General features: G+C 57.1%; 3 protein-coding genes across 6 annotated transcripts; 2 read left to right on the forward strand and 1 right to left on the reverse strand.

The window, feature by feature from the left end:
* Positions 1-1,030: 1,030 nt before the first annotated feature.
* RHBDF1 (rhomboid 5 homolog 1) lies at positions 1,031-19,491 on the forward strand. 4 transcript variants are annotated; one of them, XM_027526580.1, is made up of 19 exons: positions 1,043-1,166; positions 7,243-7,314; positions 12,617-12,755; positions 12,825-12,955; positions 13,818-14,031; positions 14,452-14,661; positions 14,738-14,860; positions 14,932-15,089; positions 15,549-15,806; positions 15,906-16,017; positions 16,141-16,215; positions 16,318-16,479; positions 17,186-17,286; positions 17,444-17,507; positions 17,881-17,975; positions 18,164-18,239; positions 18,309-18,409; positions 18,514-18,667; positions 18,835-19,491. In XM_027526580.1, exons 3-19 carry the CDS (start codon positions 12,639-12,641, stop codon positions 19,252-19,254), a joined length of 2,571 nt encoding a protein of 856 aa, XP_027382381.1. In that variant the 5' UTR covers positions 1,043-1,166; positions 7,243-7,314; positions 12,617-12,638; the 3' UTR covers positions 19,255-19,491. The 4 variants fall into 4 exon arrangements, with proteins under 4 accessions (XP_027382382.1, XP_027382381.1, XP_027382386.1 ...); XM_027526585.1 differs by having other exon boundaries at positions 1,052-1,166; positions 12,900-12,955; XM_027526581.1 differs by lacking the exon at positions 7,243-7,314 and having other exon boundaries at positions 1,031-1,166.
* Positions 19,492-19,996: 505 nt separating this feature from the next.
* SNRNP25 (small nuclear ribonucleoprotein U11/U12 subunit 25) lies at positions 19,997-22,222 on the reverse strand. Its single transcript, XM_027526586.1, has 5 exons — positions 21,938-22,222; positions 21,426-21,516; positions 21,105-21,210; positions 20,670-20,744; positions 19,997-20,253 (listed from the first exon to the last, which is right to left on the reverse strand). Exons 1-5 carry the CDS (start codon positions 22,205-22,207, stop codon positions 20,196-20,198), a joined length of 600 nt encoding a protein of 199 aa, XP_027382387.1. The 5' UTR covers positions 22,208-22,222; the 3' UTR covers positions 19,997-20,195.
* Positions 22,223-22,339: 117 nt separating this feature from the next.
* POLR3K (RNA polymerase III subunit K) lies at positions 22,340-26,088 on the forward strand. Its single transcript, XM_027526587.1, has 3 exons — positions 22,340-22,497; positions 23,564-23,651; positions 24,505-26,088. The coding sequence occupies exons 1-3, from the start codon at positions 22,387-22,389 to the stop codon at positions 24,630-24,632; spliced, it is 327 nt and encodes a 108-aa protein (XP_027382388.1). The 5' UTR covers positions 22,340-22,386; the 3' UTR covers positions 24,633-26,088.
* The last annotated feature ends 535 nt before the right edge of the window (positions 26,089-26,623 follow it).

Below are 26,623 nucleotides of genomic sequence, written 5' to 3' on the forward strand. Positions count from 1 at the left end.
CCGCTGCGGGCCCAGAGGAGTTAGCACACAAGCTCCGAGCCCTGACTGTTGGGTGTACAGTTCCTTTATTGGGTCCCAATTCCGGGTCTGTGTTCTGTAGTCTGTTGGACGGAGAAGGCAATGGCACCCCACTCCAGTACTTTTGCCTGGAAAATCCCACGGACGGAGGAGCCTGGTAGGCTGCAGTCCATGGGGTCTCTAAGAGTAGGACACGACTGAGCGACTTCCCTTTTACTTTTCACTTCATGCATTGGAGATGGAAATGGCAACCCACTCCAGTGTTCTTGCCTGGAGAATCCCAGGGATGGCAGAGCCTGGTGGGCTGCCGTCTATGGGGTCGCACAGAGTCGGACACGACTGAAGCGACTTAGCAGCAGCAGCAGCAGCAGTCTGTTGGATACTTTGGGCGCCCAGGGTGGGGAGGGGGTAGGGGACTGCCTGCCGTTTACACAGACAAGCACAGTTAAGGTTACAGGGGCTAGACAATTGCAAAAGCAGGGGCAAGGGTGAGTGAGATGTTTTAGTTCCTAGAATTGTTGTACGTTTCCATTTTCCCCAAAACTAGCTGATCTAGGTGATCTATACTATGCAAGAGGCAAGCTGGGTTACAGAAGCAGAGCGTGTGTGTGTAAGTGTATGAAAGCAGGGGTATGTGTGTGCCAGGGAAGCTCCGAGGGACTTAGAGTGAGAGACTTGGCAGCCCGGCCTTGGAGGAGGCTGGGGGTTTGGGTCCCTGTAGATACGGGGCTGTCTCCCGGACTCCCCACTCTGCAAGCACAAGTCAAAGCATCTGCTAAGGTCAGGACTCACTCCGGGTCCGGGAGCGGGTGAGGTTGACCATCAGATTTGGTCCAGCTGGGCCACCAGGTCCTCCTGCCCCGACCAAAGCGCTTTCGACCCCCAGCCAGAGTTGTCCCCGCCGTCCTCCCGGAGGAGGTGGCTCTGGCGGGGCGGGCCGCGCGCATTCCTGAGCCCTGAGTCACGCGGCCGCCCCCTTCAGCCGGGCCCGCCCCCGGCGCGCACGCCCCTCGCTCCATGGCATTCCCCGGCAGACGGGCGGGCCGGACGGGCGGGCGGGGACTCGGCGCGGGCGCCCTCGGGCCGGCGGCTGCAGCCCCTCCCCGCAGCCCTCAGGACCCCCGGGACTCCCGGCGCTGGCGGCAGTGGTGAGTGAGCGCGCTGGGCGGGGCTGCACGCGGGGCGCGGGCCGGGTGGGTCCCGAGACGGCGTCCGCCGCGCCAGGGCCGGTCCCCAGCCCTCCGCCGCCGGAACCGCTCAGAGCGGCGGGAGTCTGGCCGCGTCCCGGCTTTGAGGAGTCTCCGCCCGAGACGGCCGGACTTTCCTTCCCGGAGTTTCCCGAGCCGCGCGAGGAGGAGGCGGCCCAGCCCCGGATTCCTAACTCGGCGGACCGCAAAAATAGCCCGTGGCCGGATTAGCGCGTCCGGGCGGCTGCCTGACCCGGCCGGACAGCTCGGCTCCAGCCCCCGCCCGACAGCTGAGGGTCCGGGCAGCGGGAGGGCTCGGGGTCCGGGTGTCCCCAGGCGCCTCTGAGCTGTACCCTCCCCCCGCCCTTTACGCTTTCTTGCCCGGCCTCCGCCAGTGGGTGGTGTCTCAAGTCGAAACTCCAGCTCGGAGGGTGGGACTTCTGGGTGGGACTTCTCCGGATCGTCGCTGTCCCAGCCGTCCTCCCTGGGGATGGGACTAACTTCCGCAATAGCAGTAGCTGTGGAGATGGGGTTTGGGGAGGGACTGGCCCACCTTCAGCTTCACAATCCTGCCTCTCAACGCGGGAAGCTGCCAGGCGTCTTCCTACCTTGTGCTCGGTGGCCAAGAGGACCAGGCCAGGGCCTGAGCCTGTGGCCACTACCCCGTGCTGGGAAGCAGGCTGTCTCCTGGCTGGGGAGATGGCTGGATCCCAGGTGCTCAGGACCCTGGGTTGGGGGCCTGGCTGCCCGCCCTGCTGGGGGCCCACCTGTCCCTGACCAGAGTTTCTCCTCCGGGTATGCAGTTTGGGGGTGTGTATCTGTGTATCCAGGTGAGCGAGGTCTGGATCTGGAGGCCCTAGCTCTGTGTTGGGAAAGGTCCCCCAACCCCCACTGGGGACTTCCTGGCAGATGAGATTCTAGGATGAAACTGGCTTTTCAGGTTTGGCCCAGGTAGATTCTGGGTTCTCCCCACCCCGGTGGGGCCAGCCCCAGCCCCCTTAGCCCCCACCCAGAGCTTGGGACAACCTGGACAACCCAGCAGGTGGCCAGGGCCCAAGGGTTCCCTGAGGCTGAGCCCCTGCCACCGAGTTATTTTGGGCAAGCTGGGTCCTTTTCCTTGAGAAAAGCAGGGGCTACCAGTAGGGCTTGTAGCGGGGTGACCCTGGATGAAAGGTGCCAGGGCCCCAGGCTCCCTCCCAGAGTGCTGACCGAGGGCCCAGGCCTGGAGCACTGCAGTGAGAGCGCTCCCCGTCCAGCATTCGCAGGCTGGCTGGCGAACCATTGCCCTTGGCAGTGCATAGTCCAGGGGACCCCGTGGTTCAGAAGGATCACCCAGGTCGTGCCTGCCTTCCCGGGCCCCTCTCAGGGTCTCTGGACTCAAGCTGTTGCTCAGGGCACCTCCTGTAGCTCCTCTCCCCAGATATGAGGAGCTCCCTCTGCCTGCCCACCCCTCCCCAGCTCTGGTTCCCCCACCTCGGTGTCTGTGACAGGATCTACTTTCAGCCCAAGGATCAGATTCCTTAGCGGCTGCTTGTTTTCTGGGTTGGGTGTGTGAGGGTGGCTTCCTTTTCCCTGAGTTGAGATGCTCTGGGTGGAGGCATGGGGGTCTCAGAGGGGCTGTTGGCTCCCCCAGCCTGAGGATCCCAGATGATCTGCCCCTCCCCAGGGGGCCATGGCCCCCTCCCCAGCTCCTGGGCAGACATGGCCCAACTGCTTGGAGGCTGGGTGACCACAGGTGGTGACCGGCCTCTCTGAGCCTCAATTTCCTGATCTGTAAGGTGGACGCAGAGGACCCCTGCAGGGGTTGTGACAGGTCAACGGGGCTAGCCAGTGTTGGGTTTGAGGCAGGTGTGCCAGGCTTCTGCCAGCTGAAGCCTTTCCTGCTCCAGGAGTAGAGTTCAGGGGCGAGGCGTCCCCTCCTGTGGCCTCGAGGGTGCGATCCCCCAGCTGCATTGTCCTGGGCAGGGCTGCTGAGCCCGAGGCTGTGTGGGCACTGGGAGCACATTGTGGGGCTGGCCAGGAGCACTTCTGGGGCCTCTGGTGACAGGCTGCTCGTCTGCCCTCTGTCTGGGCCTGTTGATGGGATTTGGGTCTTTCCACTCCACAGATAGAGGCGGGCTTGCAACTTGACTCCCAAGGTCCAGTTAGATACCAGATTGTCACACCCAGAACCTGTTATATCGAAGTCCCTGCCCTACCTTGGAGCTGGCCATGTGGCACAGACGGGTCCCCTGAGCTTTCTGAGCCTGGTGCTTCCCAGTCCCAGGGTGCGTCTGCCCTGTTAGGCCCAGCTGGGTCATAGGCTTTAATTGGTGGCCAGTGACCCCCTAGGCCATCTGTGTCTGCCGAGCCTTTGGGCAGCGCCTGGTCATAGGGCCATGCCCCCTTTCCTGCATCACCCTCGCAGGGCAGTCCTTTCAGGGCTTTCTAAAGCAGGGAGTCTCCTGTGGTTCTGGCTGGTGCCCTGCGGGTTCATTTGGGGTGACAGCTGGTGTGGGTGCCTGGGGCTTAGGGATCCGTTTTCCTCCTAGGGATGGCACAGGGCACCGAGCAAGCCAGGGGCCAGGTCTCAGGTCTGCCCTGCTCCCTTTTGAACCTCATATCTTCCACAGAAAAGTGGAGGGTCACTGGCGGGGGGTGAGGAGCGTGAGGGCCTGCCCAGGGTCATTCCCGACAAGATGCTGGAAGCAGACGAGCTCAAGATGCTCAGAGGAGCCAGCTCACTTCCGCTTTACCAGAGCAGCACGTGGTGGGGGACCGGAGTCAAAACTCCCAAGGGAGACCTGGGGCTGGGGGTCAGACTCTGGGTCAAACGGGAGACTGAGGGTCAAAGATCAGGGCTCACAGAGGGAGGTCAGAGGAGCTGGCCCCTCCTGGGACCACGCGCAGGGGAGCTGGGGTCACGTCGGGGTGGGTATCCTGGGGTGGGGCCATTTGCTGCAGCTGACCGTGGTGGCCGGTGGTCCCCGGGGCAGGGTTGGCCCCAAGCTTGTGGTTCTGGTCCCGAGGCCGGGCCACCCACTTGGCCTCCAGATGCCCCTGGTCAGCATTGTCCTCCAGGTGTGCGGGGCAGGCCTCAGTGAGAAAGCAAAGGCTCCAGGTTTAACCCAGCTGTGGCCTGTCCAGGCCTGGGTGGGCCGGAACCTCTCCCCCATCTCCTCCTGCTTCTTGGCTACACCTTCCCAAACCAAGCCTCTCTGAAGGGTGTCGCCCGGGTCATCCCACGCCCCGTGCTCTGATACGCTCTGCTCTTGGGCCCTCCTCAGGGAGCTCCCCACAGCTGGCAGGCATCACCAGCCTGCTCCTTGTTTTTTTAGTTGAAGTACAGATGACTTAAGGGCTTCCCTGGTGGCTCAGAGGGTAAAGCGTCTGCCTGCAATGTGGGAGACCCGGGTTTGATCCCTGGGTCGGGGAGATCCCCTGGAGAAGGAAATGGCAACCCACTCCAGTACTCTTGCCTGGAAAATCCCATGGATGGAGGAACTTGGTGGGCTATAGTCCATGGGGTCACAGAGAGTTGGACATGACTTCACTTTCTCTTTCATAAATGACTTACAATATTATATTCTTTTTAGGTCCAGCATGTTTTTTTAAAAAATACTTTCATGTGTTTATTTTTGACTGTGTTGCCGCGTGGGCTCTTCACTAGTCGCGGCCAGCGGGGGCACTCTCCTGTTGACATGCACGGGCTTCATCAGCGCCTGCTCTTTTTGCGGAGCATGGGCTCTTCAGAAGCTGCGGCATGTGGACTTATTGCTCCAGGGAATGTGTGGTCTTCCTGGATCAGGGATCGAACCCTCGTCTCCTGCACTGGCAGGCAGAGCCATTTCTGAATCAGCTGCTGCTTCTTGAGCACCTGTGTGTCCCAGGCTCTGCTGTGGTCTCCGGTTTTCAGAGGGGAAGGTTCAGGCTTGCTCAGGGTTACAGGTGGCAGAAGGGAGCTGGGTCAGGACCCTGTTTCAGGCCAGGCTCCCGCTCTGTCTCCTACTTACCGGGCCCCTGCCCAGGACCCCCGGGGGTCACTGCCAGATCAGCCGCGGCTGGTCCTTGGGGGGCCTGCCCCCTCCCGCTAGCCCTCTGCCTTGCTGGTTCCTGCTTACGGTGGGCCTTGTGGTGGCCCCCAGCCCCCCCAGCGTCGCCTCGCGCTCCTGAGCTGCTGTTGCGGCGCCGTCCCTCCCTGTGCTTCCCTGGGCCTGTCTGGGAGTCCCTGGTAGGTCTGGGCCCATTGGGGCGGCCGTGAGTGTTGCTGGAGTGAGTCAGATGCCGTGACCGTGGCAGGCAGGCCCTCCCTGGCCTGAGGTCTCTCCCTGTGCTGGGGGCAGTGGAGGGGGCTGCTGTAGGGAGACCCCCCAGGGGCCGTCTAGGAACAAGAGCCCCTGTGTGCCCGGGGAGGCCCAGACACTGCGCCACTGTCTCCTCTGGGCGGGCGCTGTTCCCCTTCTAGCCCAGACTCTGGGCGGGCGCTGTCCCCTTCTAGCCCAGACTCTTTGTCCGGCCTGGGCCTGTCCCTCCCCCACGCCCTTGGGGCCCACTGTGGAGCCACTCCCAACCCTGCCTGTGAACCCCACCCGCTTGAGGTCCAGAGTTTGGCATGGGTTGAGGGGATCGGGGGGACTGGTCACACAGGGCGGGTCAGGCTGGGAACCCGCAGCTCTGGGGGCAAGGAGCTGTGTGGCATCCGGAGCGCCATCCAGCCTTGGCCCCAGACGCGGTGGGTGCTGAGGGGGGTGGGCACCCGGAGGTCTGTGTGTCCAGGAGGGAGCTGGGGCCTTCCTCGGGAGAGGCTCCTGTGTCTGGTGGCCCTGGCTGGTGGGGGCAGGGGGTGCCCAGCTCCTCTGTGTGCCTCCCGCCCCCTCCTACCACCTCCCCAGTCATATGGTAGCTCCTCCCAGGCCCCGGTGAAGGGGCATCTTCAGGAATTTCCCGTCACCCTGCTTCATGGGGCCTGGCCCCTGTTAGCCCATACTCTGAGATGGTCGCTGAGCCGTGGCTCTGGAGTGGGCCTGCCCTGGGCACTGTGGGCCTGGTGTGGCAGGACTGGACAGCACACGTGTGGATGTGGTCCCGACCAAGCCAGGGGGATCCAGGCCCTGGCAGGGTGACCCCGTGGGCAGAATGTGTGTCCTGGGGGAGCCAGCTGTGAGGAGGGGCCTTGGAGGGTCACAGAGGTGTGGGTGGTGGTGTGCGCCCACCAGCGGGCAGGGGTTTCTGGCTCTCCTGAGTGGAGGACCATCTTGTGGCATCTAGATGTTCTGGGTGTGTGTGCGGAAGCTTCTGCAGGGGTCAGACCCCGGCACCCCACCTGCGGGTTCCTATCCGGACCTCGCAGAAGCTTTACCAGGAGCGTATGAGGCTATGTGAGCCATGGGGTTGGGTGGCAGGGCCAGGCTGACGGTACCAGGGCCTCCACCTGATATGCTAAGGGGTCCTGTCCTTTCTGGCCCCTCCCCACAAGGCCCCAGGGGCGTAGCACCATTTGAGGGGTCTGACTGCTCGGGTCTCCAGCTGGCAGCCCCGGCCCAGTCACGGCTCAGGAGGTGACCCAGAGTGTCGTCCCAGCCCTGCAGCTGCTGAGCTTCTTCTGTCTTCCCAGCGTGTCCAGCACTGTCTGAGATTCCATCGCTGGTGCTCGAGACCAGTGTCCTCCCCACAGGGCAGCTCACAGTCTCCCTGACCTGTGGAGGGGGGCTGGTGGATGACGAGGACGCCGCCTCCCAGGATGGGAGGCCTGCTTGGCCACAGCCGTGCAAGTCTGGGCTGGGTGGTGGTGTGAGTTGGACGCTGAGAGTTGGTCTCCTGGTTCAGACCCCAGAGGAACCCAGTTCTCAGTCAAGACGCCCTCATGTCAGACCTGCCTTCAGGTCCATAGCGAGCTGGTGGAGGCTTCGAGCGGGGTCCCTTCCCTGGTCTGTGCAGAGCCAGTAGCAGCTGTGTCTCTAGTTATGGTGCCATGAATATGTGACCTTGGGCAAGGCCAGCTTCCCTTCCTAGGCCTCAGTTTTGCTATGCGTAAAGTCTTCTCTCTGTATCTCTCCAGGCAGTTGAGAGGGAGTCTCGGAAGTAGAGGCTGTGTCTCGCGACCTCGGTGGGTGAGCCGCAGACCCCGCAGGTCAGAATCTGTCAGGGTCTGGGTTGCTTTGAGAGGCTGAGAAAGTGAGAGTCTCCACAACGCCCCTGCTCCCCTTGGCCTCATTGTGCAAGGACCCTCTCTGCTTGTTGTTGTTGCTGAGTTGCTAAGTCATGACTCTTTGTGACCCCATGGACTGCAGCATGCCAGGCCTCACTGTCCTTCACTGTCTCCCGGAGTTTGCTCAAATTCATGTCTATTGAGTCAGTGATGCCAGCCAATTGTCTCATCCTCTGTCACCCCCTTCTCCTCCCACCTTCAATCTTTCCCAGCATCAGGGTCTTTTCCAGTGAGTTGGCTCTTCCCGTCAGGTGGCCAAAGTAATGGAGCTTCAGCTTTAGCATCTGTCCTTCCAATGAATATTCAGGACTGATTTCCTTTGGGATGGACTGGTTGGATCTCCTTGTAGTTCAATGGGCTCTCAAGAGTCTTCTCCAGCACCACAGTTCAAAAGCATCAATTTTTTAGTGCTCAAGCTTCTTTATGGTCCAACTCTCACATCCATATATGACTATTGGAAAAACCATAGCTTTAACTAGATGGACCTTTGTCAGCAAAGTGATGTCTCTGCTTTTTAATATGCTGTCTAGGTTGGTCATAGCTTTCCTTCCAATGAGCAAGCATCTTTTAATTTCGCAGCTGCAGTCACTGTCCACAGTGATTTTGGAGCCCAAGAAAATAAAATCTGTCACTGTTTCCACTTTTCCCCCTTCTATTTGCCATGAAGTGATGGGACTGGATGCCATGATCTTACTTTTTTGAATGTTGAGTTTTAAGTCAGCTTTTTCACTCTTGTCTTTCACCTTCATCAAGAGGCTCTTTAGTTCCTCTTCACATTCTGCCATAAGGGTGGTGTCATCTGCATATCTGAGGTTGTTCATATTTCTCCTGGCTATCTTGATTCCAGCTTGTGATTCATCCAGCCCAGCATTTCGCACGATATACTCTGCATGTAAGTTAAATAAGCAGGGTGATGATAGGCAACCTTGACGCCCTTCTTTCCCAATTCGAATCAGTCTGCTGCTCCACGCCCAGCTCTAACTGTTACCACTTGGCCTGCATCAGGTTTCTCAGGAGGCACGTAAGGTGGTCTGGTATTCCCATCTCTTAAGAATTTTCCAGTTTGTTGTGAGCCACACAAAGGCTTTAGCATAGTCAGTGAAACAGAAGTAGATGTTTTTCTGGAGTTCCCTTGCTTTCTCTATGATCCAATGGCTGTTGGCAATTTGATTTCTGGTTCCTCTGCCTTTTTAAAATCCATCTTCTACATCTGGAAGTTCCTGTACTGTTGAAGCCTAGCTTGAAGGATTTTGCTTATTACCTTGCTATCCTGCAAAATGAGCCAATTGTATGGTAATTTGAACATTCTTCGGCATTGCCCTTCTTTGGGATTGGAATGAAAACTGACCTTTTCCGGTCCTGTGGCCACTGCTCACTTTTCCAAATTTGCTGGCATATTGAGTGGTACACTTTCACAGCACCATCTTTGAGGATTTTAAATAGCTCAGCTAGAATTCCATCACCTCCAGTAGCTTTGTTGGTAGTGATGCTCCCTTAAGCCCACTTGACTTTATATTCCAAGATGTCTGGCTGTAGGTGAGTGACCACACCATCATGATTATCTGGGCCACTAAGACCTTTTTTTGTATAGTTCTTTTGTGTATTCTTGCCACCTCTTCTTAATCTTGTCTTCTGTTATGTCCTTATCATTTCTCTCCTTTATTGTGCCCATCCTTGCATGAAATGTCCTCTTGATGTCTCCAATTTTCTTGAAGTGATCTTCAGTCTTTCCCATTCTGTTGTTATCGTCTATCTCTTTGCATTGCTTTCTTGTCTCTGCTTGCTGTCTTTGGAGCTCTGCATCAGGTGGGTATATCCTTCCTCGTCTTGCTTGTCTTTCACTTCTCTTCTTTCTCAGTATTTTTTCTATCTACTTTCCTCAGACAACCACTTTGCCTTCATGCATTTCTTTTTCTTTGGGACGGTTTAGATCACAGCCTTCTGTATAATGTTACGAACCTCTGTCCATAGTTCTTCAGGCAGTCTGTCTATAGTTCTTGAGGCAGTCTGTCTATCAGATATAATCCCTTGAATCTGTTTGTCACTTCCCCTGTATAATCATAAGGGATTTGATTTATGTCATATTTGAATGGCCTAGTGGTATTCTCTGCTTTCTTTAATTTCAGCCTGAATTTTGCAATAAGGAGCTCATGATCTGAGCCACAGTCAGCTCCAGGTCTTGTTTTTGCTGACTGTATAGAGCTTCTCTGTCTTCGGCTGCAAAGAACATAAGCAGTCTGATTTCGATGTTTCCCACCTGGTGATGTCCATGTGTAGTGTTTCCAGGCCCTGTGATTCTTCTCTGGGGCCAGGGAAGCAGACCTGTCCGAAAAGTGCCGATTTGTGAAGAGGGAAGTAAGTGCCAAGGAGCCCTGCTTATGTGGCTACTGCCTCATGGCCCCATGGCTAGGCTGGGGTAGACCAAATCAAGCCCTCAGCTCTGGGTCCTGGGCCCTGCCCAGCTTAGGGTCAGTTCAGTTCAGTCGCTCAGTCATGTCTGACTCTTTACGACCCCATGAACTGCAGCACGCCAGGCCTCCCTGTCCTTCACCAACTCCTGGAGCTTGCTCAAACTCATGTCCATTGAGTTGGTGATGCCATCCAACCATCTCATCCTCTCTCGTCTCCTTCTGCCTTCAATCTTTGCTAGCAAAAGGGTCTTTTCTAATGAGTCAGCTCTTTCCATCAGGTGGTCAAAGTAATGGAGTTTTAGCTTCAGCATCAGTCCTTCCAATGAATATTCAGGACTGATTTCGTTTAGGATGGACTGGTTGGATCTCCTTGCAGTCCAAGAGGCTCTCAAGAGTCTTCTCCAGCACCACAGTTCAAAAGCACCAATACTTTGGCACTTAGCTTTATTGTCCAAGTCTCACATCCACACATGACTACTGGAAAAACCATAGCTTTGACTAGATGGATCTTTGTCAGCAAAGTAATGTCTGCTTTTTACTATGCTGCCTAGGTTTGTCATGGCTTTTCTTCCAAGGAGCAAACATCTTTTAATTTCATGGCTGCAGTCACCATCTGCAGTGATTTTGGAGCCCAAGAAAATAAAGTCTGTCACTGTTTCCATTGTTTCCCCATCTATTTGCCATGAAATGATGGGACCAAATGCCATGATCTTTGTTTTTGGAATGTTGAGCTTTAAGCCAACTTTTTCACTCTCCTCTTTCACTTTCATCAAGAGGCTCTTTAGTTCTTCTTCACTTTCTGCCATAAGGGTGGTGTCATCTGCATATCTGAGGTTATTGATATTTCTCTCTGCAGTTTTGATTCCAGCTTGTGCTTCATCCAGCTTGGCATTTTGCATGATGTACTCTGCATATAAGTTAAATAACCAGGGTGACAATATACAGCCTTGACATACTTCTTTCCCAATTTGGAACCAGTCTGTTGTTCCATGTCCAGTTCTAACTGTTGCTTCTTGACCTGCATACAGATTTCTCAGGAGGCAGGTAAGGTGGTCTGGTATTTCCATCGCTTGAAGATTTTTCCACAGTTTGTGGGTAGAATACTACCCACTCCAGTATTCTTGGACTTTCCTTGTGGCGCAGCTGGTAAAGAATCTGCCTGCAATGCGGAAGACCTAGGTTTGATCCCTGGGTTGGAAAGATCTCCTGGCGAAGGGAAAGGCTACCCACTCCAGTATTCTGGCCTAGAGAATTCCATGGATTGTATAGTTCATGTGGTCACAAAGAGTTGGACACGACTGAGGGACTTTCGCTTTGAACGTTCTTTGGCATTGCCTTTCTTTGGGATTGGAAAGAAAACTGACCTTTTCCAGTCCTTGGCCACTGCTGAGTTTTCCAAATTTGTTGGCATATTGAGCGCAGCACTTTAACGGCATCATTTTTCAGGGTTTGACGTAGCTCAGCTGGAATTCCATCACCTCACTAGTTTTGTTGTTTGTAGGCGCTTTGGGTGGCGCTGAGCAAAGTGCAAGTGTTAGTTGCTCAGTCGTGTCTGATCCTTTGCAACTCCGTGGACTGTAGCCTGCCAGGTTCCTCTATGCATAGGAAAATTCTCCAGGCATGGAGACTGAAGTGGGTAGCCATTTCCTTCTCCAGGGGATCTTCCCACCCAGGGTTGGAACCCTGGCCTCCTGCCTTGTGGCAGATTCTGTGTGGTCTGAGCCCCCAGGGAGCGTCTTTGCTTAAGTTTCTTGGTGTGTGGCGCCCCCTGGTGGTGACAGCAGCACTTCCACTAGGTGGTTTTCAGGAGGAGGTCCCTTGGCTTCCCGCCTGGTGCTAATGGTAAAGAACCCCCCTGCCAATGAAGGAGATTTAAGAAGCGTGGGTTCAGTCCCCGGATTGGGAAGATTCCCAGGAGGAGGGCACAGCAACCCACTCCAGTATGCCTGGAGAATCCCGTGGAAAGAGGAACCTGGCTCCTTACAGCCCATAGGGTCGCAAAGAGACACCAGAGCGACTTGGCACGCATGCAAGCACCTGGCTGTAGGAACCCTCGGCCTCTGGGAAACCAGGTGGTCCCGCCTCAGAGAGAGGGAGGGCCCCTGCAGCCTGTCGTGGACATAGTGGGCCCTCCGTCTCTGGAGCAGCTGTCGTGGTGGCTAGGAGACTGAAGTCCACCCTCGGATTCGCCCCGTGTACAGACCAGGCTGGCTTCTCAGCCCTCGCGCTTCCTCACGCTTCTGCCCCGGCCATCCCCTGTGTGGGGAGCAGCCTGCCCGTGGCCGTGCTCTCTGGATCACGCTGCGAGTCTTTACTCTGACGAAAGGCTTCCTCACAGGCAGGCAGCTGGCACATGCTGTTTTATTCCCGTCACACTTTGCAACCTTTAGCGCACTGTATGTCCACGTTGGCTTGCTGTCTGTCTGGACTCCAAGCTCCAGCAGTGCAGGAACTTTGTTTTGGATTCCTCTTTTCTCACTGTCCACCAGTGAGTCCTGAGCACCTGTGAGTGGCTCATGGTGGGTCCTGAACTGTTTGTCACATGAATGTCTGTCGTCTGGGGACCCAGTGTGTGCCCGGTGGTGTCTTGAGACGTCAAGACAGGCAGTGAGCCCATGGGTGCTGAGCTGTGCTGGGGCCGTCTCTTCTGGTTATCACTGACCCTCCCACCTCCCGGGCCTGGGCCTGGGGACCCGCAGAGACCTGTCCGTGTTGTGTTTTGGCTGTGCTGCATGGCTTTGGGATCCCTGATCCCCGACCTGAGATTGAACCCAGGCCCACAGCAGTAGTAAAGCACTGTGTCCTAACCCCAGGCCCGCCTAGTCTGCCTGAACCATGGGCGAGGCCCGCAGGGACAGCAGCAGCAGCCTGCAGCACAAGAAGCCGCCGTGGCTGAAGCTGGACATCCCGGCCGTGGTGCCCCCGGCAGCAGAGGAGCCCAGCTTCCTGCAGGTAGGCCCTGGGCAGCGGGGGCTGCGGGTCCAGCCTGTCCAGTGCCCTCACTGGGACCCCGTTGCCCAGCCCTTGAGACGCCAGGCATTCCTGCGGAGCGTGAGCATGCCGGCCGAGCCCGCCCGCGTCCCTTCGCCCCACCAGGAGCCCCGGCGGCCGGTGCTACAGCGCCAGATGTCCATCACACAGACCATCCGCAGGTACTGGGCTGTCCTGGCTGCTTGGGGCGGGTGGGGCCCTGGGGCAGAGGCAGCACACAGGGTCCCTTCGGGCCGCGGGGCTGGGAGCGGGGCGGGGACCTTCTCAATCCTGCATCCCCGCTCCCCTGCTCTGGGGCTGGCTGCCGTTGCCTGCTCCTTTCTCTGCCCCCAGCACCTCCTCTCTCCTCTCTGTCTCCCCACCCAACGCTCTGGCCCTGGACAGCCGCCGGGTGCGCTCCGGGCACATCCACACTCTGCCTCCCTTGGGCCCCCCGCTGCCCGCAGGGCCCTCCCGCAGCGCCCGTCTCTCTCGGTCCCTGCTCAGGTACCGTGGGCAGGGCAGGCGTGTGCTGGCGTCCGCGAGCGTGAGCATGGCTTGTGTGCCCCCGGAGCTGCCAGCGTTGCTGGTGTCCCCAGGGCTCCTGACGGCAGGCGCAGCAGCATTTCTGCTTGCATGTCCGAGGGCCGTGGGCAGCTTGCCCGGGGCTGCGGCACCCGCTTCCTGGGTCCTGCCATGTGCCAGGCCCAGCTGCTGCTCATGGCCATGCTCCGGCTGGCTGAAATCTGACCTCTGTCTAGCCTCGGTGTCTCTCCAGAAATCCCTGCCTCAAGGATGGCGAGAGGGCTTGTGTGAAACACCCGTTTCACCCAGGCCTGCCGTCTCTGGTGGCAGTTTGGAGTTGGCTGACTGTGCGGGGGTGGCCAGGGCCAGAACCCTCTTCTCCCCTTGATCAGCCACAGCCCACCTGGGCCCCTGGAGGGTCTGGAGGCCTGCGGCAGGCATGCCGAGGGGGAGCTCCTCTGAGGCCCGGGCCGGGGGAGGGGACTGCCGGGCACCCTTGCTGAGTTCCTTCCCCGGCAGGGGCACGGCCGACTGGTTTGGAGTGAGCAAGGACAGTGACAGCACCCAGAAGTGGCAGCGCAAGAGCATCCGCCACTGCAGCCAGCGCTACGGGAAGCTGAAGCCCCAGGTCATCCGCGAGCTAGACCTGCCTAGCCAGGACAACGTGTCGCTGACCAGCACTGAGACGCCGCCTCCTCTGTACGTGGGGCCGTGCCAGCTGGGCATGCAGAAGGTATGCCCTCCCATGGGCCCCTCACTCAGCTCCTCTGGGCGGGGCTGGGGACACAGCCAGCCCGAGCAAAGGCGGTCCCTGGGAGCTCCTGGATTTGGATGGTGGTTGGATGCTCCTGTAAAGGCACCTAAGATGCTCTCTGGGATGAGGGGCTCCTGAGGGAAGACAGGGACCTGGGACTGAGCCTTGGCCAGCGTCTGGACCGGAAGCATCGCGGGATGGACAGTGCTGTAACACAATGCAGGCGGAGAAGGGGCCCTGGGTGCACTGGGCTGCGGCAGAACCCACTCAGCTGTCCAGGGGCCCGCTGGGTGGGGGGGTTGAACAGCAGCTGTGTTCTCCACAGTGGGATCTGGGGTGGGGAAGGAGCCCCCTTGGCCAGACCCAGCCCCAACTCTGGCATCTCCTCCCTTCCTCCAGATCGTAGACCCCCTGGCCCGGGGCCGGGCCTTCCGCTTGGCGGATGATGCCGCCGACGGCCCGAGCGCCCCGCACACGCCCGTCACGCCGGGTGCCGCCTCCCTCTGCTCCTTCTCCAGCTCCCGCTCCGGTTTCAACCGGCTCCCGCGGCGGCGCAAGCGCGAGTCGGTGGCCAAGATGAGCTTCCGGGCAGCTGCTGCGCTGGTGAAGGTGGGTGCAGGGGCCCAGGTGGGGTTTGGGGGCGAGTGGGTTACACGGAGCCGCGTGCTTACTCCCTCGCTGGCAGGGTCGCTCGGTTAGGGATGGCACGTTACGCCGCGCCCAGCGCCGAAGCTTCACTCCTGCCAGCTTCCTGGAAGAGGACACGGCTGACTTCCCTGACGAGCTGGACACGTCCTTCTTTGCTCGGGTAAGAGCCTGGCGCCATCACCCTGACCCCTCTGCCTAAGCTTCCCACGCTGACCGCGCGTGTTTGCTCAGGAAGGTGTCCTCCACGAGGAGCTGTCCACTTACCCGGACGAGGTGTTCGAGTCCCCATCGGAGGCAGCGCTTAAAGACTGGGAGCGAGCCCCAGAGCAGGTGGACCTCACGGGCGGCGCCCTGGACCGCAGCGAGCTGGAGCGCAGCCACCTGATGCTGTGAGTGCCTCCCTGCGAGTTCCGTGGGGGAAAAGCCCCCAGGCTGTCAGGAGCAGCTGCTCCAAGGCATGACACCCAAGGGGACCCCCGGGGTGGGGGCGGTCATCTCATGGACTGGGAACCCAGCTTGGCAACTAGGTTTGGGGGCCCCAGGACTGGGCACCATTCAAATTGGGCTGCTCATCCCTGGAGAAGGCTGGCGGTCCCAGAGCCCACAGCCTGGAGAGGATCCAGCAGGCGAAGAGGTGGCGTCGTTAATACTCACAGATGTAGGTCTGACCCCACCTGCCTGCCATCCCGAAAGTGGCTCGGGCCGCTCTGCTTCTGCTCGGAGGGCCTGACTTCAGCCTGTTACACATGGGAGCAGGACAGATTCAGAGGGTTGTCCTGGCCCCGCGGGGGATGGACAGCAGCGTGTGGGCACTCTGGGGCTGGCAGTGACAGTGCCTCCCTCCCCAGGCCCCTGGAACGTGGCTGGCGCAAGCAGAAGGAGGGCGGCGCAGCGGCCCCGCAGCCCAAGGTGCGGCTGCGGCAGGAGGTGGTGAGCACGGCGGGGCAGCGGCGGGGCCAGCGCATCGCGATGCCGGTGCGCAAGTTGTTTGCCAGGGAGAAGCGGCCGTACGGGCTGGGCATGGTGGGCCGGCTAACCAACCGCACTTACCGCAAGCGAATAGACAGCTATGTCAAACGCCAGATTGAGGACATGGACGACCACAGGTAGGCCACGAGGGGAGGGGTTTAGGGCAGGCATGGCTCCAGGTGGGCGCGGGCGCTCCAGGTTGGGGATGGCGCCTCTGCTGACGCTTTGCTCCGCAGGCCCTTCTTCACCTACTGGCTGACCTTCGTGCACTCGCTCGTCACCATCCTAGCCGTGTGCATCTATGGCGTGGCGCCCGTGGGCTTCTCACAGCACGAGACCGTAGACTCGGTGAGCCCCGGCGCCCTCCGGGTGCCCTCCTGGCCCCGCTCTGCGAAGTCTGGGTTCCCTCCCGCCCACTCTGACGGGAGGGGGCGCGACCGAGCTCCGTCTTATCTTCTCTCCACCTCCCAGGTGCTGCGCAACCGTGGGGTCTACGAGAATGTCAAGTACGTGCAACAGGAGAACTTCTGGATCGGGCCCAGCTCGGTGAGGGCAGGGCGGGGCGGGGGCGGGGCCCGGTGAGGGCAGGGCGGGGCGGGGCCCTGGGCTCGCCGAGGCCCAGCCGCAGCTGCATCGTCCTCCCCGCAGGAGGCCCTCATTCACCTGGGTGCCAAGTTCTCGCCGTGCATGCGCCAGGACCCGCAGGTGCATAGTTTCATCCATGCTGCGCGCGAGCGCGAGAAGCACTCGGCCTGCTGCGTGCGTAACGACCGGTCAGGCTGCGTGCAGACCTCGGAGGAGGAGTGCTCGGTGAGTGCCCGCCCACAGCTCAGCTCGCACCCTTGTCTGCACCTCGTTTCCTTGGGACTCAGGCAGAGCTGGTTGAGTTGTCCTAAACCCCTGGTTCTCAGCACACGATGCCGTCCGTCTGTGCAAGGCCCCTCACCTCAGTCTTTCCTTCTTATCCCATCCCTCCACCTCTGGCTGCTCCCCCTGCAGACTGTGTGTCCTTAATTTTATTATTTTTTTAAATGGCCGAGCGGCAGGGCTTGGGGGACCTTAGTTTCTGGACTAGGGATCCAACCCAGGCCCTGGCAGTGAAAGGACCAAGTCCTAACCACTGCACCACCAGGGAATTCTGCATGTTTTTAATTTGGGTGTGGCCTTCTCACTTCCATCTTGTTTTGGGGCACCTGTCATAAGTTTATGTAAGTGGTATTGCCTTACTTTTCTCACTAAATTTTAAACAACTTCATCCAAGTTTTTATCATCTAATGTGGAGCTCCCAGTTTGTACCAGTTGCCTACGGGTGGTTTCTGTTTTCAAGCTAATAGGAACTATGCTCTTGAACTCATAACAATCTCCCAACATGCGAGCAGTTTCCCGAGTGCAAATTCATGGAGGGGCTGCAGGGCACGCGGGTGTGTAGAACCAGAGGGAGGAGCTCAGGGTCTCTGATCCTGGCCCCCTGGAGACGGTGGGCTCAGACCAGGGCTGAGCCCATGTCCTCCCACAGTCCACGCTGGCAGTGTGGGTGAAGTGGCCCCTGCATCCCAGTGCCCCAGACCTTGCTGGCCAAAAGAGGCGGTACGGCTCTGTCTGCCACCAGGATCCCAGGTCAGTCCTGCTGCGCCCCCTACCTCCGTTCGTCCATGTCTCCCCTGGGAGTGGGGGTGGAGGGAGGTATAATTTGTCTCCTTATTGTCCAGGAGGGCGGGAGGGTGCTAAGCCAAGGGCTCAGAGTAAGGTCTGACCACACCCTGGGCTCGTGCAGGGTGTGTGATGAGCCTTCTTCTGAGGACCCCCATGAGTGGCCAGATGACATCACCAAGTGGCCGGTGAGCTGGTGTGGAGGGGTTGTTTGGGAGCCACCTTACTGTCTTGGGGAGGAATCCACATCTCACCCATCAGTGATGCCAGAGGTCTCCGAGGGACCACCCCGTTTTCAGATGCTCTGCCCTGGCCTTCAGCCAGCCGGTCCATCCACTACAGCCTCCCTTTCTAAGTAGAACCAGGTGGAGCCTTAAGAAGTCAAGTGACATCATGCCAATTTGACAGATGCCCTGAGGCCCAGGGTTTGTGACCTGCTTGAGGCCAACAGGGGCCTGTCTCCTACCCTAGGAGCCTGTCCATCTCTGCTCCAACCAAGCGTGGTGTGGGGCCCAAGATTAGGGGTGACCTTGACCCAACTCATCCCCATTTGTGACCCAGATCTGCACCAAAAGCAGTGCTGGGAACCACACCAACCACCCGCACATGGACTGCGTCATCACGGGCCGGCCCTGCTGCATCGGCACCAAGGGCAGGTAGGGGTGCCCCAGTCCTGGACACACAGCATTGCCCTGGGCCTGCTCCCATATCCAGTCTAAAACGACCCAGGATCCCGGGGGGCGTGGGGTGAGGAAGGGGCCGGACCTATCCAGGCCAACAAGGTGGGCGAGTGGGGCCAAAACCTGAGCCTGGGAGTCCTCCCAGCTCTGGCCTGACCTTCCAGGTGTGAGATCACCTCCCGGGAGTACTGTGACTTCATGAGGGGTTACTTCCACGAGGAGGCCACACTCTGCTCCCAGGTAGGCCTCTGGGGGAGGGTCCCTCCGCGTGCTGCGGCCGTGGCGGGTGCTCACGGTCACTCTGCACAGGTGCACTGCATGGACGACGTGTGTGGGCTCCTGCCCTTCCTCAACCCCGAGGTGCCTGACCAGTTCTACCGCCTGTGGCTGTCCCTCTTCTTGCACGCTGGGCAAGTGACACCACGTGGGCTGTGGGGGCTGGGGGGAGGAGGTGGTCCCAGGGACCCCAGGACTAGCTGGTCAGTGCTCCTTGCTGAGTGCCCCCTCCCCACAGGGTCCTGCACTGCCTGGTGTCCGTCTGCTTCCAGATGACAGTCCTGCGAGACCTGGAGAAGCTGGCGGGCTGGCACCGCATAGCCATCATCTACCTGCTCAGTGGCGTCACTGGTAACCTGGCTAGTGCCATTTTCCTGCCATACCGGGCAGAGGTAAGGCTGCCCCCCACGTGCTGCCCAGCATGAACTGGGTCCAGCAGACCCGAGTCCCTGCCATGCCCTGTCCCACCTGGGGCTCCTGTCCTGATCTACCCTGGGCCAACGGAGGGTGGCGGGCGGCCTGCCCCGGCCCACTGGCTCAGGGTCACCTGCACCTCCAGGTGGGCCCAGCTGGCTCGCAGTTTGGCATCCTGGCCTGCCTCTTCGTGGAGCTCTTCCAGAGCTGGCAGATTCTGGCGCGGCCCTGGCGCGCCTTCTTCAAGCTGCTGGCCGTGGTGCTCTTCCTCTTCACCTTCGGCCTGCTGCCCTGGATCGACAACTTCGCCCACATCTCAGGCTTCATCAGCGGCCTCTTCCTCTCCTTTGCCTTCCTGCCCTACATTAGCTTCGGCAAGTTCGACCTGTACCGCAAGCGCTGCCAGATCATCGTCTTTCAGCTGGTCTTCCTGGGCCTGCTGGCTGGCCTGGTGGTCCTCTTCTACTTCTACCCTGTCCGCTGCGAGTGGTGTGAGTTCCTCACCTGCATCCCCTTCACTGACAAGTTCTGTGAGAAGTACGAGCTGGATGCTCAGCTCCACTGAGCTGGCGGGCGCTGGGGCCGTGTGCCCGTGGCTGGAGCCAGGCCTGCGGCTCGGGACTCTGCCCAGGAGCCCTGCTTCCCACACACTTTGCCGTGTTCACTGCTGTTGAACCCCTCGTGCTTCCGGGCATTTATCACACTAGTTCCCGAGATTACCTTCTAACTAGCCTTCTGACGACCACCTCATGTGGCCAATAAACAGACCGGGAGCGTTTTAGCTGCCACTAACTCAACCAGAGCTGCCGCCTCCTTTCTGGTCTCCAGCTGGGCGCTGTGGAAGGACATCCTCCAGGCCCCAGGCCTCCCACCCACAAGTTGCCAGAACAGGGCATTCACGTCAGGTCCATCTCCCTGGAGGTCCTCGGCCAGGTGCGCACACTCTGTCCCCCTTCTGCAGAGTGACGAGGAGGTGACAAACAAGGACCCAGGAATATCACACTTCCCCACACACACCTGGAAGCGCCCCACGGCATCCAGGCCATGTCCCTTCCTAGGAGCCAGGCACCCATGGGCTGAAGCTGGAGGCCCTGACCAGGCTGGGCTCAGACGCCCTTGTTTCCCACAAGTAGAGACAGAGCCGGCACTCTGCTTTTACTTCCTCCTCGCTGCAGAGATGACAGGACAGGTGTGTGTGGCTTGGGGAGCAGGGTGGTGGCCAAGGGCTCAGGTACATCATCCCAACAGTGTGACCGCCGGCAGGGTCCCCACCTGTGCCCCACTATGGGGACATGACTTTCCAAACCTCAAAGAAAACAGGGTTTATTCTGTATACAGGGCCAGGCCCACAGCCCTGGGATCAGGGTTCATTTAAGAGTCCAGGCGAGTCCAGCTGGGGTCAGGCTCTCTCCCACCCGTCTGGGGAAAGGGCACGGTGGCCCAAGGCTTCCTTCTGCCAGGGAAGAGCTCAGCTGCCCGCACACACAGCTGTCCAAGTCTGGAGATTCATTTCTGTCTCAGCTTTTTGATGAAGGACACCTCATCCCGATTCCGGATACCATAACTGAAAGAGAAGGAAAGGCAGAGTCCAGCCTACAGAAGGGCCCAGCTGTGACTCCTCCTCCGAGGCTTGTGTGGGATGAGAGAGGCCAGGCAGGAAGAGCGCAGTGCTGGGGAGGTGAGGAGGGGGCAGGGCCATGCTCCCCAGCCACGCACACTCAAAACCCTCTCTCCTGGCTCTGCAGCCTGAACTGCCACAGCTCCTCTGCCTCCTGTCCTCCGGGCAGGGAGGTCTCCAGGGAGTTCCTTGCAGGACAGTCAGGGACTCTCCTGGTCTCACACACTCCCCAGGAATGGATTTAAGACCCCTCCTTTCTTAAGAGCCTCTGGAGGAAACCCCGGCCCTATGGCAGGGCCTGGGGAACAAAAGGGCCACAGATCAGATAGCTCCCTGTAGCTCAAGACGGAGCCTGAACTTACTCTCGGAGTTTCTTCCGGTCTTCTGTGAGCTTCTCTCCCGCGGAGGTCAAGTGGTATGTCCTCCACACGTAGGACCTACAGATGGGAATTCAGTGAACCACAAGCAGGGTGATTCAGGAGGCTGAGAGCACCCAGGCGAGGGGCTGGTAGCAGCTCCTCTAACCAGGGAAGCCGCATCCAGACACACTGGGCATGCCCTAAGGTGTCCCCACGTGCAGCTACCTAGCTGCCCGCGTGGTAATGCAGAGGAGGAGCAGCTAGGACAGGGCCCGCAGGCACAGGAGCACCTGCCCTTTTTAAAGGCTCGGGACAGGGAGCTCGATGCTCTAGGCCGCATCCTGAGCAGAGCCCAGGGGATGAAAAGGCTCGCTCGTGTCCAGCACGTCCTCCCTGTCTCCCAAGAAGGGCTGAGGGAGGAGCCAAGGCTCCACTCACCAGCTGATGTGCTGAATGCCTCCCTCGCGCTCCTGCCTGAGCTGCACATATCTCTGGATGGCCTTCTTCAGGTCCAGGACAGTGGCGTTCTGGACTACAACCACAGCTGCACAAGCAGGAGAAGATCCCCAGCGTCAGGTGTCAAGAGGAGAGCCCAGAAGCTCTGATGAGCTCTGTTACTTCTCAAGGCTCAAGTCTGGGCAGGTGTGGGTGTGCCCAACAGGCCTGGGCACAGCCCGGAGTTTCCACCCACCAGCCCTGCTAACATCCTCTCCTGTGAAGGTTCAGACTGCTTGGCCTGAGGGGGAAGGCAGTACTTACGCATAACTTCTCCATCCATCTTGCACACTCGCACTGTCATTGCTTGGCCGTATTCTAATGCTATTTGGGAATTAACCTCTTCTAAAGTAACCTGGAAAAGACCAAGGATGGAGGTGGGAGCTCCCTTCACCACCCCGAACAACAAAGGCAGACAAGCGGACAGCGTCTATGAAGTTAGGCAGAACCTTCCTGAAGTCTGAGGAGAACGGAAAACTGGGAAACATTGATCTTTTGTCTGAAAATTACATTATTTTTGTTTACCCCAGGCTTCTACACACCAACTTTTGGTTGTTTTTAAAACACTGCTGACATGTCAAATGTCCTAACTAGTCGGTTTTTCGGCACCCCTTTAAATTTCAAGCCCGAGGCCAGAGCCTCGTTCGCCTCCAGGCCCGACAGGAGCCTTCTGCCTAGACGCTCCGCTACGCTCGGAAACGCCTTCCCGAGGCTGCAGCCCCCAGCGGTCCCAGGGTCCGTCCGCACCCCGGGGGAACGACGCGGCCCTCGCGCACCTGGATCGGAAGGTCGCAGAGCAGCGGGTCCTGCACAACCATGGCCAGGCCCTCCTGGAACACGTCCACCGCCTCGGAGTGCGGCAGCGCCTCCTCCTCATCCTCCTCGTCGTCCTGCGGCTCTGGCCGCGCCACGACCCGCGGCTCCTCCAGGGCGCCGGGTTTCCAGCCGGCTTCGCCCGCACAGCGGCTCCACGCGACAGAGGCTATCGCGCAGGCGCCGGGACCGCTCCTATATCCCCACCTTCGGGGCGCCGGGGGCGGGGCCATTCGAGGACCAATGAGAGATGAGCTACTGGGAGCCGGCCGGCCACTGCTGTACTTGGGGGCGGGGAGGCGGCGTGATTATTGGTGGGCTGGCAGGGGGCGGGGCGGGGACCAAGGGGCGCTCAGAACGCCGGCGCAGTGCTGCCGCGGGCGCTGCCGGGAGCGCCGGGCCTGTGGCGGCCATGCTGCTCTTCTGCCCGGGCTGCGGGAACGGGCTGATCGTCGAGGAGGGCCAGCGCTGCCACCGCTTCGCATGCAACACCTGCCCCTACGTGCACAACGTCACGCGCAAGGTGGGCGCGCGCGGCGCGGAGGCCCACGCTCTCGCGAGGCGGCCGCGCGACCCGGGCCTTCCCCGCCTCCTTCCCCGCCTGGATCGGCGTCCTGCGGGCCCTGCCGGCCGCCCTGAGGCTCTCCGCCAGCCACGCACTGCTCCCGGGGCCTGTGTAGAGCTTTTGCGCCCGGGTCGCTCTTCCCCTCGGTACCCGTGTCACTCGTCGCTCGTGCTTTTACCCGAAGGATTATTTAAAGTTGCAGCCTCTTTGTCCACCTCGCCTTTCTTCTCCTAATCTTATTTTTTTAATAGGACTCGTTTGCCTTCCATTGCGGTTTACAATTTACTTGTGCCCCTTGTTTGTTAACACTAGGGTATACGCTGTAGGAGGGCAAGCATTTTTCAGTTTTTGCTCGCTCTTATATTTTAGTCTGAACATCTGGAATATATTGGATATTCATTACGGAATGGTACATACTGTGTTATAACTCGTTACTTTCCATCGATATTGCGTCTTTCCTTTTTAGAACACCTTTAATAGTTTTTAGAAGTAGAGCACGCTGGTGTTACCTCATTCTTAATGTTTATATACTGCTCCACCATGTAGCTGTGTTGTGGGAGTTAAGAGTCTGAAATTGTGAAGGGTGACATTTCAAGGACGGCTGGTAAAACTTGGAGAATAGTTAGAAAAACCTCTGCCTGCGAAGAGTGGCTGGGCCACCCTGCCAAGTGCTCCACTTTGGCCTTAGTCGTCTTTGGATCTTTTATTTCAGTGACCAAGTATTGGAGAGGTGGGAGAACAAAAGGGTCACGCCAGAGCCATTTCCCCCTTCCTGCTCTGTTGCTTCATCCAGTCCTCACAGAATCTTGTTTATTGGATCATCCCAATTGTTGATCCTCCCGATTCTCATGGAGATTCCTGCTCTGTGACAGCAGGAACTGTGCTTTCGTTTAGTATTCCTCCCTTCGTGTTGAAGGCAGGAAGCAGAGTCTGGGGTGATACTTGAAGGCATGGTTTGGTGACCCGGCTTTGTACTGTTCACTTACTGGGAGAGTCTGAAGACCTGCTGTTTGTTGTTTGTTAGGTAACAAATCGGAAGTATCCAAAGCTGAAAGAAGTGGATGATGTGCTTGGTGGAGCAGCTGCTTGGGAGAATGTTGACTCTACTGCAGGTGAGAGGGAAAACCTTTTCTGTTTCAGAGCTGTGGGTAAGGATGAGGCCGCTGGCTGTGCCACTGCATAGCAGAGTCTGTGATGTATCAAGTGGGCTTCTGAGACTAGAAACTGTTTTCTTCTCTGATGTGTTTGTTACGCAAACAGTATTGGCACAAGCTGTTGTGGAGTAATTCAGACCTGAGTTAAAGTCTCAGGGTGACCTCATAGTGATGCTGATTGGAGTAATTAAAAAATCAGTCTAAGGATTTTGTTCTAATATAGTTTTTTTTTAAGTCAAAGATAATATTAAACTGCTCTAAATATTCCGTTAAGTAAGGATTTGAGTCTTGATTCATTTCTGATAGCGACAGATGTGACCAAGGAAGGAAAGAGAGCCCAGCACGACCAGTCCAGAGAGGAGGAGGAGCTTAGGGTGATTAGTACTGTCTTTTTACCCCAGAGAGGACCATCCAGATCTGCTCTGTGAAAAATCTTGCACAGGCAGAATTTGTCACTGGGAGGTGAATTACACACCAAAATGGTGTCTGAGTGTTTGAAGGAGTTTTCATTAAGAGCGAGGTTCTTGAATTGAAATCTCGGTGAAAGTAAAATTAAAAAAGAAAAAAGTACAATCAAGACCACAAGTTGTGAGAGCACAGTGTTGTGCTCTCAGTTGTGAGAGCACAGTGGGAATGACAGCCCCTTGCAGGAAAACCTTGCAGGGCACCCCAGGCGAGGGATACCAGTCGAACTGGGGAGTGTCTGCAGCTGTGTTTCACGAAACGTCCACTTATAACAAGCATGTTGATCATGAGCATCATTTCTTTTTTTTAGTAAACGTGGGTCACTGTTTGTTCTTCTCGTTGCCAGAGCCATGTCCCAAGTGTGAACATCCTCGAGCCTATTTCATGCAGCTTCAGACCCGCTCTGCAGATGAGCCCATGACCACCTTTTACAAGTGCTGCAACGCTCAGTGTGGACACCGCTGGCGGGACTAAGGCCAGGATGGCCCAGCTGCGTCAGCGTCTGCGTGCTTTACTGCCCAGGGTGTATTCCCAGCTGCGAGTGTGAACTGTGTGTTCTGAGGGTCTTGGGTGGTATGGTGGAAAGCTGACCCTTTAAGGGTGGCTGCCCAGGGGGTCAGGAAGTATAGCCTGCCTCCCAGTCAGCAGATTAACTCCTTGATGTCCAGTATGTCCAAATTCTGCCCATGCTGTGTGTGGACAGGAGTATCCATAACTGAGTGCATCCTGTTGAAGGTCCTGTTCTTCCTCTTTTATGTATATTGGGCAGTTGGTGTTCTCCTGCCATCAGCCAACACTCTTCAATATTTACATTGTTTGTACAACTAATAAAGTAAAACTTACTAGTTTAGTACATTAGATGCCCCTCAGTATTTAACTGTTAATTGCAAACTTATTTAATCAAAATTTATCCTGAATATTTAATTAAAGTTAACAGTCTTGTTATCACCTTCTCAGTGTTTTAAATGCCTTAAGAAGTAGACATCAAACCTTAAATCCCCAAACCGACTGCTATATTTAGGGCCAAACTGGTTACAGAATTGCTAATAACATGGATTTCTATTTATTATTTGTATTTTTGTTTCCTAGAATCGCAGTACATTTATTAGATTGTATGTTTTTTAATACTTTCTGTATCCATCTTTCTACTCTAAAGAGAAAAAGGACACTCTAGGCTCATGGGGGCAGGATTTTGGTTATTGATAGATTTGTTTCTTGCTCAGGGCCTCAAATTTAATTACTTCCAAATCTCTCTTGTTGAATTATAGTTTACTTCCCATGTGGCTCAGCTGGTAAAGAATCTGCCTACAATGTGGGAGACCTGGGTTCAATCCCTGGGTTGGGAAGATCCCCTGGAGAAGGGAACAGCTACCCACTCCAGTATTCTGGCCTAGAGAATTCCATGGACTGTCTAGTCCATGGGATCGCAGTGAGTCAGAAACGACTGAACGACTTTCACTTCATAGTTGACTTAGGAGGTTTTAGTAGTGTCCGGTGTACAGCGTAGTGATTCAGTTATACGTACATGTATATATAGACACACACACGAGTGTATATGTATTCATATATATGTATACATATTCTTGTTTGCATGTTTTTCCATGATGATTTATTACAGGATTTTCAATATAGTTCCCTGTGCCAAATCACTTAATAATGAAGTTTCACTTATGAAATAATGGGACTTAAATTTAAGTCTTTTATACAGATTCTTGCTTTTTTCCAACTTTTTATTACTTTCTGTTTTTTGTCCTGCTGGGTAGCGTGCAGAATCTTGGTTCCCCAGCCAGGGACTGAACCTGTCCCCTACATTGAGAGCGTGGAGTCCAACCACTGGGCCACCGGGAAAATCCCAGATTTTTACTTTTTTGAAACTTGTTGTCTTACATAACTTGTATAATTTGTATAATTCAGGAAATTTTAAATTTTATTTATTTGTTTTTGTCTGCGTGCAGTCTTCTCGTTGCAGAGCATGGGCTCTAGGGTGCGTGCCTCGTGGACTGTAGAGCCCGGCCTCAGCAGTGCTGGCATACAGCCTCAGTTGCCCCAGGCACGTGGGGTCTTCCTGGACCAGGGATTGAACTCATGTCAATTGGCAGGCAGATTGTTAACCCCTGGACCACCAGGGAAGTCCGCTTTTCGAGAAATTATTAATCTTTTGTTTGAAATGATTATGGATCGCATATGTATTTTCCTGTTGGAACACGTTGACCAGATCCTGAGCCCATTGTCTCCAGTTGTTTCTGTTTCAGAACAGTTTGCACTGTTTTTGCAAATGGGTGTTTGTCCTGTGGGTGTCACTTTAGTGTCTTCTTATGGATGGCTGGATGGCATCACCGGCTTGATGGACATGAGTTTGAGTAGACTCCAGGAGTTGGTGATGGACGGGGAGGCCTGGTGTGCTGCGATTCGTGGGGTCGCAGAGTCAGACATGACTGAGGGACTGAACTGAACTGAACTGATGC

Source organism: Bos indicus x Bos taurus, chromosome 25, assembly GCF_003369695.1.
Source record: "Bos indicus x Bos taurus breed Angus x Brahman F1 hybrid chromosome 25, Bos_hybrid_MaternalHap_v2.0, whole genome shotgun sequence".
NCBI classification, from domain to species: Eukaryota; Metazoa; Chordata; class Mammalia; order Artiodactyla; family Bovidae; genus Bos; species Bos indicus x Bos taurus.